The sequence below is a fragment of the Eschrichtius robustus genome, chromosome 3 (genome assembly GCF_028021215.1).
Source record: "Eschrichtius robustus isolate mEscRob2 chromosome 3, mEscRob2.pri, whole genome shotgun sequence".
Taxonomy (NCBI): domain Eukaryota; kingdom Metazoa; phylum Chordata; class Mammalia; order Artiodactyla; family Eschrichtiidae; genus Eschrichtius; species Eschrichtius robustus.
The window spans coordinates 76,202,381-76,218,540 of NC_090826.1; the positions used below are offsets into that span (position 1 = coordinate 76,202,381).

General features: G+C 35.0%; 1 protein-coding gene across 2 annotated transcripts in view; it reads left to right on the forward strand.

Annotated features, from left to right (window-relative positions):
* Positions 1–2,104, forward strand: part of CLCA2 (chloride channel accessory 2) — a 36,899-nt gene extending 34,795 nt beyond the window's left edge. For both annotated transcript variants that reach the window (XM_068540228.1, XM_068540229.1), the window contains one exon: positions 1,662–2,104. In XM_068540228.1, the coding sequence (XP_068396329.1) occupies positions 1,662–2,104 (443 nt within the window). The remainder of the gene's footprint in view (positions 1–1,661) is intronic.
* Positions 2,105–16,160: the final 14,056 nt, after the last annotated feature.

Consider the following 16,160-nt stretch of genomic DNA (forward strand, 5'->3'; position numbering starts at 1 on the left):
ATGTCTAGTAACTTTTTATTGTATATTGGACATGTGGTAGTAAATTATAGAATCTGGACTTTGTTATATTCCCCTGAAGAGTTTTGAAATTTTCTAGTAGATACCTTGGATCACGTGGAATTTGAGGAGGCTTTGTTTTACTTTTGTCTAGGGTTTGTCTATTTCAGTTTTGCTCTTAATCTTAGGGCATATCCCTTAATTCTGGGACACAATCTTTTTTTCCTAAGGCACAGCTTTTCTAGTGTTTTAATGGACATCTCAAGATATTTACCAAGCTCCTCTGATGTGGCAAGACTCACACTCCAAACTCTATATCTCCCCTGTGGTGGGCACTAGCATAAAACTCTGCTCCATTTTTCAGCTGTCTAGCTGTTGTTTTTCCCTTGAGCCCTTGATTTTTCACCCACACATGTACAATTCAGAGGTCTTCCAATGATTTGAGAGAATTTAATACACAGAGTTGGGGCTCATCCCTCTCTGGCTCCCTCAATTTTCAGCCACTCAGCAATCCCACACTCAGTCCTCTGATTTTTAAAACCGAGAAGATAGTGGCTTTCTGTATCAGTTCCAGCTATCTGTACTGAAGTGGAAAGTGCCCTCGGAGGAAAAACTGTATAAACATGAATCAGTCCCAGCCTGGTTCTCTTCTTTTATGAGTTGTAACTCCACTGGTTCCTGTTTGTTTTTATTCCCCTTTCTTTCTTCAGAGCTTATACTTGTTACCTGCTGGTGAATTAGTCCAATAGAAGCCACTCAACCATTACCAGAACTAAACTTTATCTTTGACTTAAGCTACAAATATTTTTGTCACTTAACATATATGTTTATATTTTGCTTAGGAGATTTTTCCCATGTAGAAAATTTTCATTTTATGTATATAAATTTATGGATTTTTATGTTTATGGCTTGTGAATTTTGAGTCTTAATTAGAGGGTCCTTTTCCACTTCAAGTTTATAAAGAAACTCATTCATTGTTTCCTACTACTTAATAGTTTTTTTTACATCAAACTTTTTATTTACTTTGGAGTTTATCCTGAAGAATAAAGGTTTACAGTATGGATCCTATTTTTTCCAGCTTTTTACCTAATTGTCATAACACCATTATCAAGAAATTTGTACTTTCTCCTATTAATTTGGGTTCTACCTCTATCATATACTAAATTCCTAAATGTGTTTTGGTCTACTTTTATACATGAATCTATTCATGCACCAGTACTGCAGTTTTTCAGTTATTGAAGCATTACAGTGTTTTTACATCTGATAAAGTCAGTCCTTCCACTAAAAATTTGTTATTTTTTAACCTTATATGGCTAATCTTGATTATTTATTTTCTGTTTAAACTTTACAATAAGCTTGTTAAGATAGAAACCAGAGGTACTTTTAATAAATCATGTAAAATTTACAAAATAACTTAGGGAAAAATAACATCTTTATTGTGTTGAATCTTGCTATTCAAAAACATAATAAAACTTTCCTCTTATTCAGGTTTTAGTATGAGTTCTTATGTAGTGTCTTAAAGTTTTGTTCACATTCATATTTCTTGCTTTGTTTATTCATAGGTATTTTGACTTTTTTGTTGCTATTGTCATTAAGCCATTTCTAATAAACTAGAAAGCTTACTCAAAATCACTTAACTTCCCATTTGTATTTTTTAATTTCAGCCAACAGCTATGAAATAAGAGTGAGTAAAAGTCTACAGAATATTCAAGATGACTTTAACAATGCCATTTTAGTGAATACATCAAAGTTAAATCCTCAGCAAGCTGGTACCAAGGAGATATTTACATTGTCATCAGAGCTTTTCACAAATGGACCTGAACATCAACCTGATGGAGAGACACAAAAAAGCCACAGAATTTATGTGGCAATACGAGCAGTAGATAGGAACTCCTTAAAGTCTGCTGTATCTAATGTTGCTCAGGCATCTCTGTTGATTCCCCCAAATTCTACTCCTGTATTTGCCAGAGATTATCTTATATTGAAAGGAGCTTTGACAGCAATGGGTTTTACAGGAATCATTTGCCTCACCATAGTTGTAACACACTGTGTTTTAAACAGGAAAAAGAGAGCAGGCAAGAAAGAGAATGAAACAAAATTATTATGAGCAAATGTGCAGAGTACTTTCCTTCTTAAATATAAGACCTATGGCTTTTGCACTTTACAAAAACAAGTCAATAAAGTCAAGTTAACATCGGATTATTAAAAATGATTTGAGTTCTTGTGTAGTATAGATCAGATTTTTACATGGTAAATAGACAAAAAAATCTTTTATAACACTAATGGAGGCGGAAGGGAATTAGAAAACATTTAAGCTTTGGCTATGGACAAAAAAATAAAAGTTATTCTCTAAGGTAATGTGTTTAAAGGCAAAGGCAATGGCAAAATTGAATCAGAGTCAATAAAAGCTTGTCTTATTGAAGACGAAAAATAGCCCAAGCAGAGAAAAGGATGTTAGGCCTGAATGATATAGTATAACTATCTATGTGAAGCAATTGTGTAGTTGCTATGATTAATTTTTAATTCCCCTTTATCTGTTCAGAACAGGTTGCTTGTTAATGACTAAAGATCAAGCTGTATTTTACATATGAAATGCCTATTGTAAAGTTCTTTACCTCTTTCCATTTGGTTAACTATACTACAGATAGATCCCACTGATAATGCTCAAAGAGATGTTGGTTCACTATAAGAGTTAACCTTAAAATGTAGGTATTATCCTTGTCCCCTGACACTGGTTTTATAACAGAGGCCTATTGAATTTATTGTCTATAACTTTCTACTCTCATCAAAGCAGCTTTCCAAGTTATTTGCCTTGGGTGGTATTCAAGGAAAATGGTTATAGTTCTCATAAGACTTTAGGTAGAGAATGAAAGACATAGTTCTGAGCTTATTTTAACACATATCAATACATAGGTTATATAATTTTATTCAATTTCAAACAAGGAAGAGGTCACAGGGAGAGACTGACCTTTGGAAATTATTAACTGATTCTGTTTTTTTTGTTTAAATAAGACTCCAGGAATCCTTTTCCCACAAAGGGTGATTTACCTACAGGTATTAACCTACAGGGGTGGAGGGTGACTAGAGAGAGGCTAGCACACGTCACAAGGAAATAAAAATTATCCTTTATTTAATTTTGCTCTTATTTTTTAAAGATTACTGAGCAATAAAATCACATGCTTTGCGTATTACAGAACTTAAAACTTTATTGGATAAATACAAACAACAAAGTGGAATAGAATTGCTTTATAACTAGGACCAACTAAGAATGACAATTAGATTAAGTTTTGGGGGGTGGGGAGGGAATTGTGGGGAGTTGGAACAAGAATGAAAAGAGAGCATGAAACCTTGAGGAAGAGACTCAGAGCAGTGCTGGGGAGTAAAATGACCAGCAAATACCTCTACCTAGGCTGCCTCCTTGCTGTTCATACTACATCCCAGGTCTGGCCTGTCACATGCTGAGTCTGGCAGTGCCTAAATCTTCACAGATAGGAACTTCAAGTCCCCACTTGGCAGTCAGTCCCTCCTCCCTCTATTGCCACTGAGCCTGGTAGCATGGGATCTGCTTCTCTGTAGCTTCAATGGGCTGGTAAAATACTGAGATGGGGTGTGGTGGGTTTTAAGTCTTAAGTCTTTAAGTTTTCCTCATTTTATAAACAGGAAAATGGAGGATTAACGGAGTAATCTAAAGCGTTGTGCTGGCTAAAGGCAGAGTATATAGGAGTAGAGTCAGGTTGTCATAATGCTCCTTCACTCCTGTCTATTTAAGAAGGTGTGGAAAGATGCCAGGGATTATGCCTACAAATATTTAAATCTTCAAGGTTAATAAGCAGGAGAACAGGTCTAGGCTGAAGGAACAGGGCTTTTTTTTTTTCTTTTCCTCCAATTTTGTCAGTATAGAAATGAACAAATGGCTTTAAGTCCAGAAATCAGTAAATTGGAAGAGGCAAGACTGAGATTAAGGATGTTAAAGTGATACACTAAAATATATTATAGCAGAGTTGAAAGGGTGTTCTCATCAAGTGAAAAGGGTAAACAAGCTTCAGTGATTGTGAGTGATTGAAGCATTAGACAACAAGAAACATGTGGTAAATGTGGGAAGATAACTGATTTCGAGACCCCAGAAATCGTCAATAGAACAGAGCCACTGGAAAGGAGGTGACATTGATCCTGAACAAATGATAAGGAATAGAAATAGACAAGAGTTGGGTCAAAGAGAACGAGAAACTGTGAAGCATTGGTCACGAGTGGAATACCACATGAATAGTGACATCACTGAAGATTTGATCCAAGATTGCAAGAGGAGGAAAAAATATGAGACAGATGCTCAGTTATCTGGGAAAGGAAAGAGAAGCCTAGGGATTGAAGGTGACACAGGCAAGTATTATTATTATCTTCACATGCCAGGATGGTTGTTGTTATCAGTACATAGAAATTTGTTCTGAAAATTGAGGACAATATCCCTTCCATTTTTACCCTATTCTTTTTATGGATAGTAAAAGAAAGTTAAATCTCAGTGAGAGAGAGAAGATTTTTAGGAGATGAATTCACTGAGCAGATTGCTGTTTATGTGTGCAATGCTGACTGCTCCAAAAGTATGTTTGCACCTGCATGTTAGTACTAGAAAGTCTACCAAAAATTATTTTATTTGCTTTAGGCTTTGCCTTCTGCTATAATGTAATTATTTTGGAACAGTTGGTCCCTAACTATATCATTTATTTAAAACAATGTGATCAATCCAATTACATTAATGGCAGAGTTGCTCATATCAAACTAATCTTCTTGCTGATAACAGTAATAACTCTGGAAAAAATATAAAACACAGCTCTTTGAAGGCACTGGACACCAAGAAAAGCAGGTAAAACCTGGAGGAGTTATGACCCTTGAAAAAAGGAAAGCAATCTAGGTGAGATCCACATTTAACCAGCTTTTCCCCCAGAAGGCATTCCCAGTTTGCTCAGAGCATCTGGAAAGAGCTCAAGCAGAAAGCAGCAGTCTTACTGGGTTGAAAAGCCAGACATAAGAGTTCTGGGTTGCTAAAGCAGTGGAAAATTGAGGGAGGAAATCCAAGGAAGGAAGCAACTACAAGAGGGAAGTTCCCAAATCTGCATCCTCTCAATCCTTGGATGAGTCCTAAACTGCAAAGGAATTTAATGGAAAATAAGAGCTTAGCAGCTAAAAGAGCTGAACAGAGTTCAGCAACTGCCCAGTCCTGAGGAGAGAAAATTTAAGGTTCAACCTCACCCAAGTTTTTTTTTTTTTTTTGGTTTTAAGATTTTTTATTGAAGTATAACATATATACAGACGTGCACAAACTGTAAGTGTGCAGATCAATAAATTATCACAAGTGAACATTCTCTGGTAATTACACCAAAATCAAGAAATAGAATATTGCCAGAATCTCAGAAACTTATATCTTAACCTCTCTCTGCAACTACCTCCTCCCCAATGTTTACCACAGAATGACTTTCTAGCACCATGGCTTAGTTTTTGCCTGTTTTGAACTTCAGATAAATTCAATCATTTGGTATGTATTGTTTTGTGTCTGGCTCCTTTCATTCAACATTACATTAATGATATTCATCCACATTTTGTATACCAGTAGATCTTATTTTTTTATTGCTGTATAATATTCCATTGCTTGGTTATACCAATATATTCATCCTTTCTACTATTGATAGGCTTTTGAGTAACAGCCAATTTGGGATATAATGAATAATTCTCCTGTGAACATTTTGTTACGTATCTATTGGTATTGTGATTTCATTTTCTAAATCAAAGATTAAAATTGGTTGCACCAAAATACAACCTCACCCAAGTTAGAGGGGGTGTTTGTGTTTCCATTGAAACTCTATATTAGGGCTAAGTATCTTACCCACAGACTAAGTGTTATGCCCTAGAACCAAGGGCAAAACTGAAAAATATCTGCTCTGAAAAAGTCTAAAACCAAGTCTCTAGAGAATCAAGATTATATTCACCAATAATTAAACTATTGCTAGAACATAACTCAGAGAAAGATAACATAATACAAAGCCTCTACAACATATCATACACTATATAATAAAACATTAATAGACATGCTGACAAGCAGGAAATGTGTCCCATCATTAATAAGAATAAAAATCTGTCAATAAAAGATGATCCAAAAATGATCCATATTTGGAATTAGCAGATAATTAGTTTACAATAACATTATAAATAAGATAAAGAAATTACAGGAAAAGATAAATATAAGTGATGAATAGAGGAAGAAGTTCAGGAAAGATGTGAAAGTCTTTAAAAAGAAGCAAGTGAGAATCCTAAAAATTGAAAAATACAATATATGTAAAAAAATTTGTAATGGATTAATAACAACAGACTGGTACTACAGAAGAAAGGATCATATGACTTGAAGATATGAAAATAGAAAGCATCTAAACTGAAGCATTTCATTAAAAGAAAAGCCCAAATGACCTGTATGACATTACATGTAAATGATTCCCAGAAGCAGAGGGAGGGATGATAAGGCATAAAAATATTCAAAGAAATATTGGATGAAATTTTTCCAAATTTGATTTAAACTACCAACCCACAGGTCTAAAATGCTCAATGAACCTAAAATAGGATCTATACAAAGAAAATAACACCTAGGTATACCATAGGAAAGATGACTAACTATTCATCAGAAACAATTGAGGCCAGAAAACAATAAAATGACATCTTAGAGTGCTAAAAGAAACCAACATAGAACTCTATATTGAGCAAAGATATCTTTAAAAATGTAGGCAGATAAATAAAAGCTGAAATAATTTTCACCAGCAAGAAGTACAAAAGAAATGTCTTTAAGCTGAAGGAAAATGATGTCTGGTGTAAATACAGATCTACAGCATGAAAGGAAGATCACTGGAAATGATAAATATGTAGGTAAATATAATACATTATTGGTTTTCTTTACTTAATGTCTTTAAAAGACAATAAATTATTTAAAGTAAAAATAAAAACAATGTATTATGGTATAAATAACATAAAGAAGTAAGATATATGACAATAAGAGCAGAATGGAAAGAAAGGTGACAAATGGAATTATCCTGTTTAAAAGTTCTTACATCATACATACGATATTAATTCAAGGTAGACATAAATTAAGGATGCATATTATAACCCCTTTTGGCACCTATTAGTAATAGAGAAGGGTATATCTAAAAGGCTAATAAATGTGATAAAATGGAACATTAAGACTACCCAATTAATACAACAGAAGATAAGGAAAGAGCAAGGAACAAAGAACAGAGGGGAATACAAAAAGCATATAGCAAGATGGTAGACTTAAAGCAGCTAAATTAATAATTATATTAAATATAAATGGACTAAAGTCTTCAACTAAAAAGAGATTTTCAGACTTGATAATAAAGCAAGACCCAACTATATGGAATTTACAACAGATGAACTTTAAATATAAACACATAGAAATTGAAAGTGGGAAAAAGGAAAGTGGTATATCATGCAAACACCAAGCATAAAAAAGCTGGTGTTAGTATATTATTATAGGACAGAATAGACCTCGAAAATGGAGAGAAAAAGAGGAATCATTTCAACATAATAAAAAATTTCATCAAGAAGATATAGCAATCCTAAATGTGCATGTACCTATTAATAGAGCTTCAAAATACCAGAAACAAAAACTGCCAGAATAAGGGAGAAATAGACAAATCAACAAGCAGGCTTGGAGATTTAAATCTCCCACTGTCAATTGTAGAGTAACTAGACAGAAAAATTCAGTAAGAATGGAGAATATGTGAACAACATTATCAAACAATTTGACCTTGACATTTAAAAATACTACAAGCAACTAGTGCAGAATACATATCAATTTTAAGTGCTCATGTTTATGCTAGGCATAAAACACATCCCAGTATGCAGAGTCCAGAAATAGACTGACACACATATGGCCAATAGATTTTCCATATAGGCATGTGCAAATCAATGGGTAGAGGCAAGTCAGTGGGTAAAGAAGAGTTTTTTTTTTTTTTAATAAATGATGTTGGAACAACTAGACATATGTTTGGGAAAGCAATTTTACTCCTACCTTGTAAAAATATAAATTCATGATGGATCATAGATATAAATATGAGTTAAGATATAAACTTCTAGAAAAAATATAAGAAAATATATTTACAACCATAGTGTAGAAAGATTTCTTAGAACAGAGAAAACACTAAGCATAAGAGAAAATAATACATTGGACTGCATCAAAACTAAATATCTGTGCTAATCAAAGGACACCATTAATAATAAAAAGTTTAGCTACAGTGGAAGAAAATATTCACAACAAATATATCTAACAAAGAAGTTATATTCAGAACATATAAAAATGTTATGAATCAGTAATAAAAAGACAAAGAACCCAATAAAAATGGGCAAAGGACTTAGACACTTGACAAAAGAGAATATATAAATAGCCAATAAGCACATACAAAGGCAATCAACACCTGAAACTAATATTGTAAATCAACTATACTTCAATTTATAAAAAAGCAATCAACACCATCAGTTATCAACAAATTGAAAATGATACCTATAAATGAAATACATCTTCATTCCCACTAGAACAACTAAATTATAAATATTGGTACTAAGAAATGTTGACAAGGATGTGAAGCAACTGTAATTTTTTTATATTGGTGAGTGTGCCACAACTTTGGAATACTGCCTGGCAGTTTCTTAAAAGTTATGCATATATCTAAACCTCAACCCAGCAATTCCACTTCAAGAGAGATGAAAAGATATGTCCACCAAAAGGCTTGCTCAAGAATTTTTATAGCCACTTTATTCATAATAGCCCCAAACTGTAAATAAAAAACTTTCTATTAAAAGAATGGATAAAACAAATTTTGCTATTTGTATGGATCCACAATGGCACACCACTCAGCAACAAAAAGAAATGAACAACTGATACATGCAACAGCATACCTGAATCTCAAAAGCATTATATAGAGCTAAAGAAGTCAGACTCAAAAGAGCACAGACTGTATGATTCCATTTATTAAAAGTTCAAGAACAATACTAATCTCTGGATATAGAAATCATAATAGTGGTCGTCTCAGAGCAAACGTGTGAGCATTCACTGGAAAGCTTTCTGGAGCAATGAAAATGCTATAGGGATTGACTGGAATAGTGGTTGACTGGGTATGTATACCTTTGTCAAAATTCATTTACCTATTTGCACTTGATCTGTTCATTTTATTGCACTTACATGTTACACCAAAAGAAACACTATGAATGAATTTATTGTATCTTTCCCTTTTAGCAAGCAATGGTTCTAGACCAGGAGTAATTTTACTCTCCCAGGGGACATTTGGCAATGTCCGCTGACTACTTTGATTATCATAGCTTGGGGTATGATCTAGTGGGTAGAGGCCAGGGATGCTGCTAAACATCCTACCTGGCACCAGACAGCCCCCACAACAAAGAATTAGCCAAAAATGTCAACAGTGCCAAGATTGAGAAACCTTGCCTTATAGGGAGGAAGAGAAAGGCATCATTCATAAGGACATTTGACACCTGAATACAAGAAAAAGTGGCCTTAGTGAAGGGGAAAGGGGGAACAAAACTGAACCAGATTTAAATGAAGTAGAGAAGACAAAAAGAATAGACAAAAATAGTTTAAATAAAGTGAAGATGGTCTATGTTAGAGGATTGAATTCATAAGGCTGGTAGAAAATCTAACTGATGAAAAATAAAGAAGGGGAATGGATATAAAGTTGGGTGGATGCTGCATTATGTGTTAAGATCTGTGTTATGATCTGTGAATGTAAAATACAGGGAAACAGGGAATAGAAGCAGAGGGGAAGTGAGATAAATAGTGGGCTCTGAAGAAATGAGAATCTGATTTAGTTTGCATGTACCATAGGAAGTAGAAAAAGCACAGCTCAGGCACAAAGAGAGAGACAAAATAAGATATGAAAGTTAGGGATACAATTATAGAGTACATGATGATAGAGAGACAAGTACTCAGAGGCACAGAAACAGAAGCTCACATGCACGGAGGTAATTAGAGCTTGTCCCCAAAGGTCAAAAGAAATGCATCCTTCCATAAATCCCCCTTGCGCTTAGACTATACAGCTCTTATCAGCAAGATGATACCCTGGATGGGTGGAGAGTGACCCAGATGGTGGCCAATTTTATTTCCCACTCCCTCTAAGCTACCTGCTGCTAAGTCTTATCGAAAAGCTGCTTTCTGAGAACGCTTGTCTAGAGGGCACAAGAAGGAGGAAGCTATTCAGTACAGTGGGCAATTGCTTTCGATAGAAAGATATCCTTGGCTTGTGAAACAGAAGCAATATAAATTAGTAAACATCCAAAAGGAACATTTAAAAAATTGGTATAACCTTACATCACACCAGTATAGGAAAGAAGAAGCAAGAGCATGACGAAGATAAAAGAAAAGGAAGAGTGTGAAATGGAAGAGTAAAGAAAAACTAGATTAGAAATTAAGAGTAGAAGAGACAGAACTACTACTCCAATGCTGACATGTTAGGATTTCCAAATGATAGTCTTTAGCCCAATATTTTAGTTTTATGTATAAATTTATTTCAATTACAAAAGTAATACATGCTATTATTAAAGCTACAGATGTTTAAGTAAGAAGTGATAAACAAAATAGATGTTAAATAAATAAGCTTATTTATTCCTTTATTAATGGACATTTGGGTAGTTCTACTTCTTGCTATTATAAAGTATGTTTTGAGGGACAAATTATATTACCCTTGTACATATACTCTTATGCACCTGTGTGAGTTGTTCTTTGTATATGTAATCTAGTGCACCTGTGTGAATCTATCTGCAGGGTAAATTCCTAGGATGGAATTGCTGTGTTGAAAGATACACACACTTAAATTTTGATGCATAGTTCCTTCCAAAACATTTGTACCAATTTTTCTGTCATCAAAAATGTATGACTACCTGTTTCCTTATGGCCTTATTACCATTACTAAAGGAGGTAATGAACTAGGGAGTGGAAACAGGAGTCATATTGAAGTATTACATGGCAGAGAGCTTAAAACTACCTCTTAAACATCAATATCCTACAAATATACCTTGGTCATTCTTACTTGATGCCATCTAATGCAAAGCCCTGGCTTTCTCCATCTTGTTGGCTCCTCTCCAATTTTTCCCTTCAAGGCTAAGGTTTGGGTAAGTGGGAGTGAAGAAGAAGTGTAAAGATAAGATACTTTATTGAATAAATTCCATGTGCCAGGCATTGTGCTGTGTTATATTTGTTTTTTTTTTAATTTTTCAATATTCAAAATACCAGTATACCATAGCTAATATCAATGAAAGTAGATTTGATGCAAGAGGTATTATTAGAGATAGAAAAGACATTTTGTGATGATAATTATATAACAATCCTAAATTTGCCTGCACCAAGAACATAGCTTTAAAATATATAAAGCAGAAGTGATAGAACTAAATAAAAGAAAAAGAAATAGACAAATTCACAATTATAATTGGAGATTTTAACACACCTCTCTCAGCAACTAAAAGAACAAGGAGCCAAGAAATTGGTAAGAAAAGAGACAATTTGAATAACATGATTAACTAACTTGGCCTAACATATATAAAACACTGTAACCCAACAACTACAGAATAAATATTTTTCTTGAAAGCACATGGAACATTTTACCAAAATAGACCATAAGCTGAGGCAAAACATAAGACTCAACCAATTTCAAATGATTTAAATCTTAGAGTATGCTTTCTGACTCTAGTGGAATTAAACTAGAAATCTATAATAGATTAACTAGAGACTCCCCAAGTGTCTGGAAATTAAGCAACACACTTCTTTTTATATAGCCCATAAATAAATAAATTCAAGAATTTATTCTAGGAATGTAAGGGGGATTTAACATTGAAAACTCAATCAATGTAATTCCCCATATTAACAGAATAAAGAAAAAAAATCACATGGTAATCTCAATAGATGCATAAAAAGCACTTGATAAAATTCAAAACCTATTTACAATTTTTAAAAAGAAAACTCTTAGCAAACTAGGAATACAAGGAGACTTTCTTAGTCTGATAAAGATATCTACAAAATATCTCTAGATAATATCATACTTAATGGCCAAATATAGGATGCTTTTTCACTTGGGATTGGGAACAAGAAAAAAGATACCCATTCTTTCCACCTGTATTCAACGTTGTACTGGGGGGGTCCTAGCTAGTGTAATAAGAGAAGGAAACAAAATAAAAGATATAAGATTGGAAAGGAAGAAGTAAACATGTTATTATTCACAGATCACATAATTATAAACACAAAATCCAAAAGAATCTACAAACTACCTGAAATAAATGAATTTAGCAAGCTCCATGGATGAAAGGTCAGTACATAAAAATCTAATATATTTCTACATACCAGCAATAAACAATCAGAAAATGAAATTTTATAAAAATACCATTTATAATAGCACCTCCCAAACTTTTAAAAACCACGGAAATAAATTTAATGAAAGGTGCAAAAGACTTTTACCCTTAAAACTATAAAACATGGTTGAGATCAAGTAAATAAACTTAAAATGAAGAGATATGCCAGGTCCATGGATTGAAAGACTCAATATTATAAAGAGGTTGATTCTTTCCAAACTGACATATAAATTTTTTTTTTTTTTTTTTTTAGGTAAGAAATGGACTTACTTAGAGAGATACACATTCCATAGAATGCAGTCCTTCTCAAAAAGGCAAGAATGACCTTGGGAGAAATAAATACACTCTACCGACAGAGTATGGGCCATCTCAGAAGGCGAGAGGCCCCGAAACATGAGGTGGTTAGTTTTTACGGGCTGGGTAATTTCATAGGCTAATGAGTGGAGGATTATTCCAACTATTTTGGAGAAGGGATGGAGATTTCCAGGAACTGGGCCACCGCCCACTTTTTGGCCTTTTATGGTTGGCCTCAGAACTGTCATGGCACTGATGGGTGTGTCATTTAACTAATGTATTACAATGAGCGTATAAATTTAATGCGATCCGGTCAAATCCAGGAGTTTTTTTCTGGTAGAATTTCCAAGCTGATCCTAAATTTTATATTTAAATGCAAAGGACCAAAAATAGCCAAAATAATCTTGAAGAAAAACAAATCTGGAGTGCTTATATTACCAGATATCAAGACTTACAAACCAGCAGTAACTAAGACAATATGGTACTGAGGTAAGCCTGGTCATATAGACCAATAGAACAGAATAGAGTCCAGAAATAGACCTGCACACTTGCAGTCACCTCATTCACAACAAAAGCACAACTGCAATTCAGTGGGGGGAAGTGATGGTCCTTTCAATAAATGATCTGCATGTATTGCTATCCAGAGAGGAAAACAAAACAAAAATCTTAAATTTTACCTCACACTATGCACACAAAAATAATTTGAGATAGATCACAAACCTAATTGTGAAAGATAAGACAATAAAACTCTAGAATAGAATATTGTACAACATCTTCACGAACTTGGGAAAGCTGTCTTAAATATGACCCGAAAAACATTACCCATAAAATAAAAAATTAAATTGAATTCCATTAAAATTAAGAACCTCTGTTCATCCAAGAGACCCATTAAGGCAAGCCACCTACTGGGAAAAGATATTTGTAATACATACATCCAATAAAGAACTCAATACCCAGAACATATAAAGAATTCCTCTAGATCAACAAGGAAAATACTAACCTGATTAAAAACTGGACAAAAAGACTTGGACAGGCACTTCATAACAGAGGATATCCAAATGACCAGTAATTATATGAAAAGGTGTATAACAAAATTGGTCATCAGGGAAAATGCAGATTAAAATTACAGTACTATATGATTATACCCCACCCAGAGTGGATAAAATTGTAAAGAGCAGCAGTACCCTGTACTGGTAGAAATGTGGATCAATACAACAATTTTGAAAGGTATTTGGCCGATCGACTATGGCTAGACATACATATACCCTGTGACCCAGCAATTCCACTCTTGGTATGTACCCAACTGAAGTCAATGCTTACGTCTATGGCAGTGTTATTTAAAATAGCCCCAAACAGGAAATAATCCAAATGTTCATCAAAAGCAGTAAGTAAATTGTGGTATATTTTTACAAAGAAATACAATGGAAAAAGAACATATTACTGCTACACACAACAACATGGCTGAATTTCATGCAGAAAATGTTATGTGAAAGTAGCCAAACACAAGAGGGCATACTTATATTTCTGTTTATATAAAGTACACAAACAGGTAAAATTAATCAGCATGGCGATGGAGGTCAGTATCGCAATTACCATTTGGAGGTTTTTGACTAGAAGGGAACACAACAAAGACTTCTGGGATGTTGGAAATACAAATTTTGGTGAAAGTTTGTCTCTCAGGGTGTTAACTCCCTGCACCTCTGGTTTGTGTCATTTGGCCCATCTGCACTGCCTCTGACAAAGTCAGATCCCAGGTGCCGTGGGGTGATGCTTTATGTGAGCCAAAGCCTCTGTGAATCTGTTTAGGCTGAACTTGGGCACCAGAGAGAGTGGGCTGCCACCACACCCTGTCCAGTGGAGGCCATGCTAAACTCCGCCCTCTCCCTGGGGAAGCAAAGAGCCAGTGGTGTTAGGAGATGAGGCAACCGAGGCAGCAGCAAGGACTCTCCACTGAGGGAGCAGCCAAGGCCCAGCCAGCAGGGAAGACCATGGCAAAATATGAGGAGGCACCTAAACTGGATCTGTCCTACCTGTGACCCCTGTCATAGGCACCTGCACCAGCCACAGCCCAGCAAGGACAAGGCAACTAAAGGCTCAGACCCCTCAGTAAGGAAAGGTTGGGTTATACCAACAGGCAAAAAAAAAAAAAAAACACAGATCAGTCAAAATGCTGGCTAAAAATGAGGGAAATTGGTGATGAAGGAAGGAGATAATACATATCTATAATGGCCTTGAGACCAGCTATAGCAGCATTGTGATTTATTTCAATAACTCTGTCGCTTTGGGTATTTTAGGAGATTGCAATTGGCCAGCACTTCAAAGGAGATTCTATGAATGATTCTATGAGAGGGCTTGTACCCTCTCTCAGGGAAAAAGTAAGACAGCTTGTGCCCCTGCCCCCAATTCCAGCCTTAACTTATAATATTGGAGCTAGATAGGATGAAAGGAGGTGAGTGGATCTGAGCAGTTCAAGAAGTAAATTGTACTGGACTCATCTTATTGAAGCTCCTTAGGGTTGTTTGGCCCCACCTGTCCACCTGACCCAATGGGCACTTGCTCCTCCTCAGTCACTACCTACTCCTTGTAGGCCCAAGTGGTTCTACTGCCAGAGGTCAACAGGCACCACCTGGAATCTTTGGCTCTTTATACACCACAGGGCATAGGATTTTCTTTCCAAGCAGCTGCTGAATGGGCTGGGTGACACAGCCAGAAAGGTGATCACCTGCAGGAGATCACCTGTAGGAGATGAGAAGGAGCCAAACACTTTTCCTTCCTCCTATAGCCCATTAGGAGACATCCCAGAAAGCAAGGCAGGTGCACCTGCAGGGTGGCCTGCTGGGTCTGTTTACTATTCCAGAGCCAGCTTAGTAAGCGTCTTTCATTGCTTCCCAGGCTTCCCTGAATCATTTCCCCTTTTTCTCACTCTTACTGTTCTGGGATTAAGCTTGCAAATCATTTTCACATAAGCTTGTCTTAGGCTCTCTTTTCTAGGGAACCCAGGAGAGACACAAATAGTGGGGGGTGGTATGAGATATTTTAAAATGTAAAAGTTTTTATGACATATGTATAATAAATGCATACATTTATTCAATAAGAATTGAATAAATTATTTTTATATAAAAGTATATTTAGATTATCTGGACAACTATTTTATCATTGAGTACTTCCACTCTATTCCAACGCTTCACTTTTGATTGATTAAAGACTACATACTTAAGCAATAAGTACTAATTATTAGCAACAAGTACCAATTTAATTTTTATGAGTGAGTGTCAAAGACAGAGAAGATGAAATTGATGCTTACCACTGTGTGAAGATCAAATGAAGTTATGGGATGAAGGGATATTTCAAGTAATTTGAATAGAGGACCAGTTTGAATTGGTAGACCAATTTGAGTTTTCATGTGAGATCTGGCAAACTTAAAAGAATCTATGCAGTAGCTGGCAGTCCACAATTCATATTCTGAG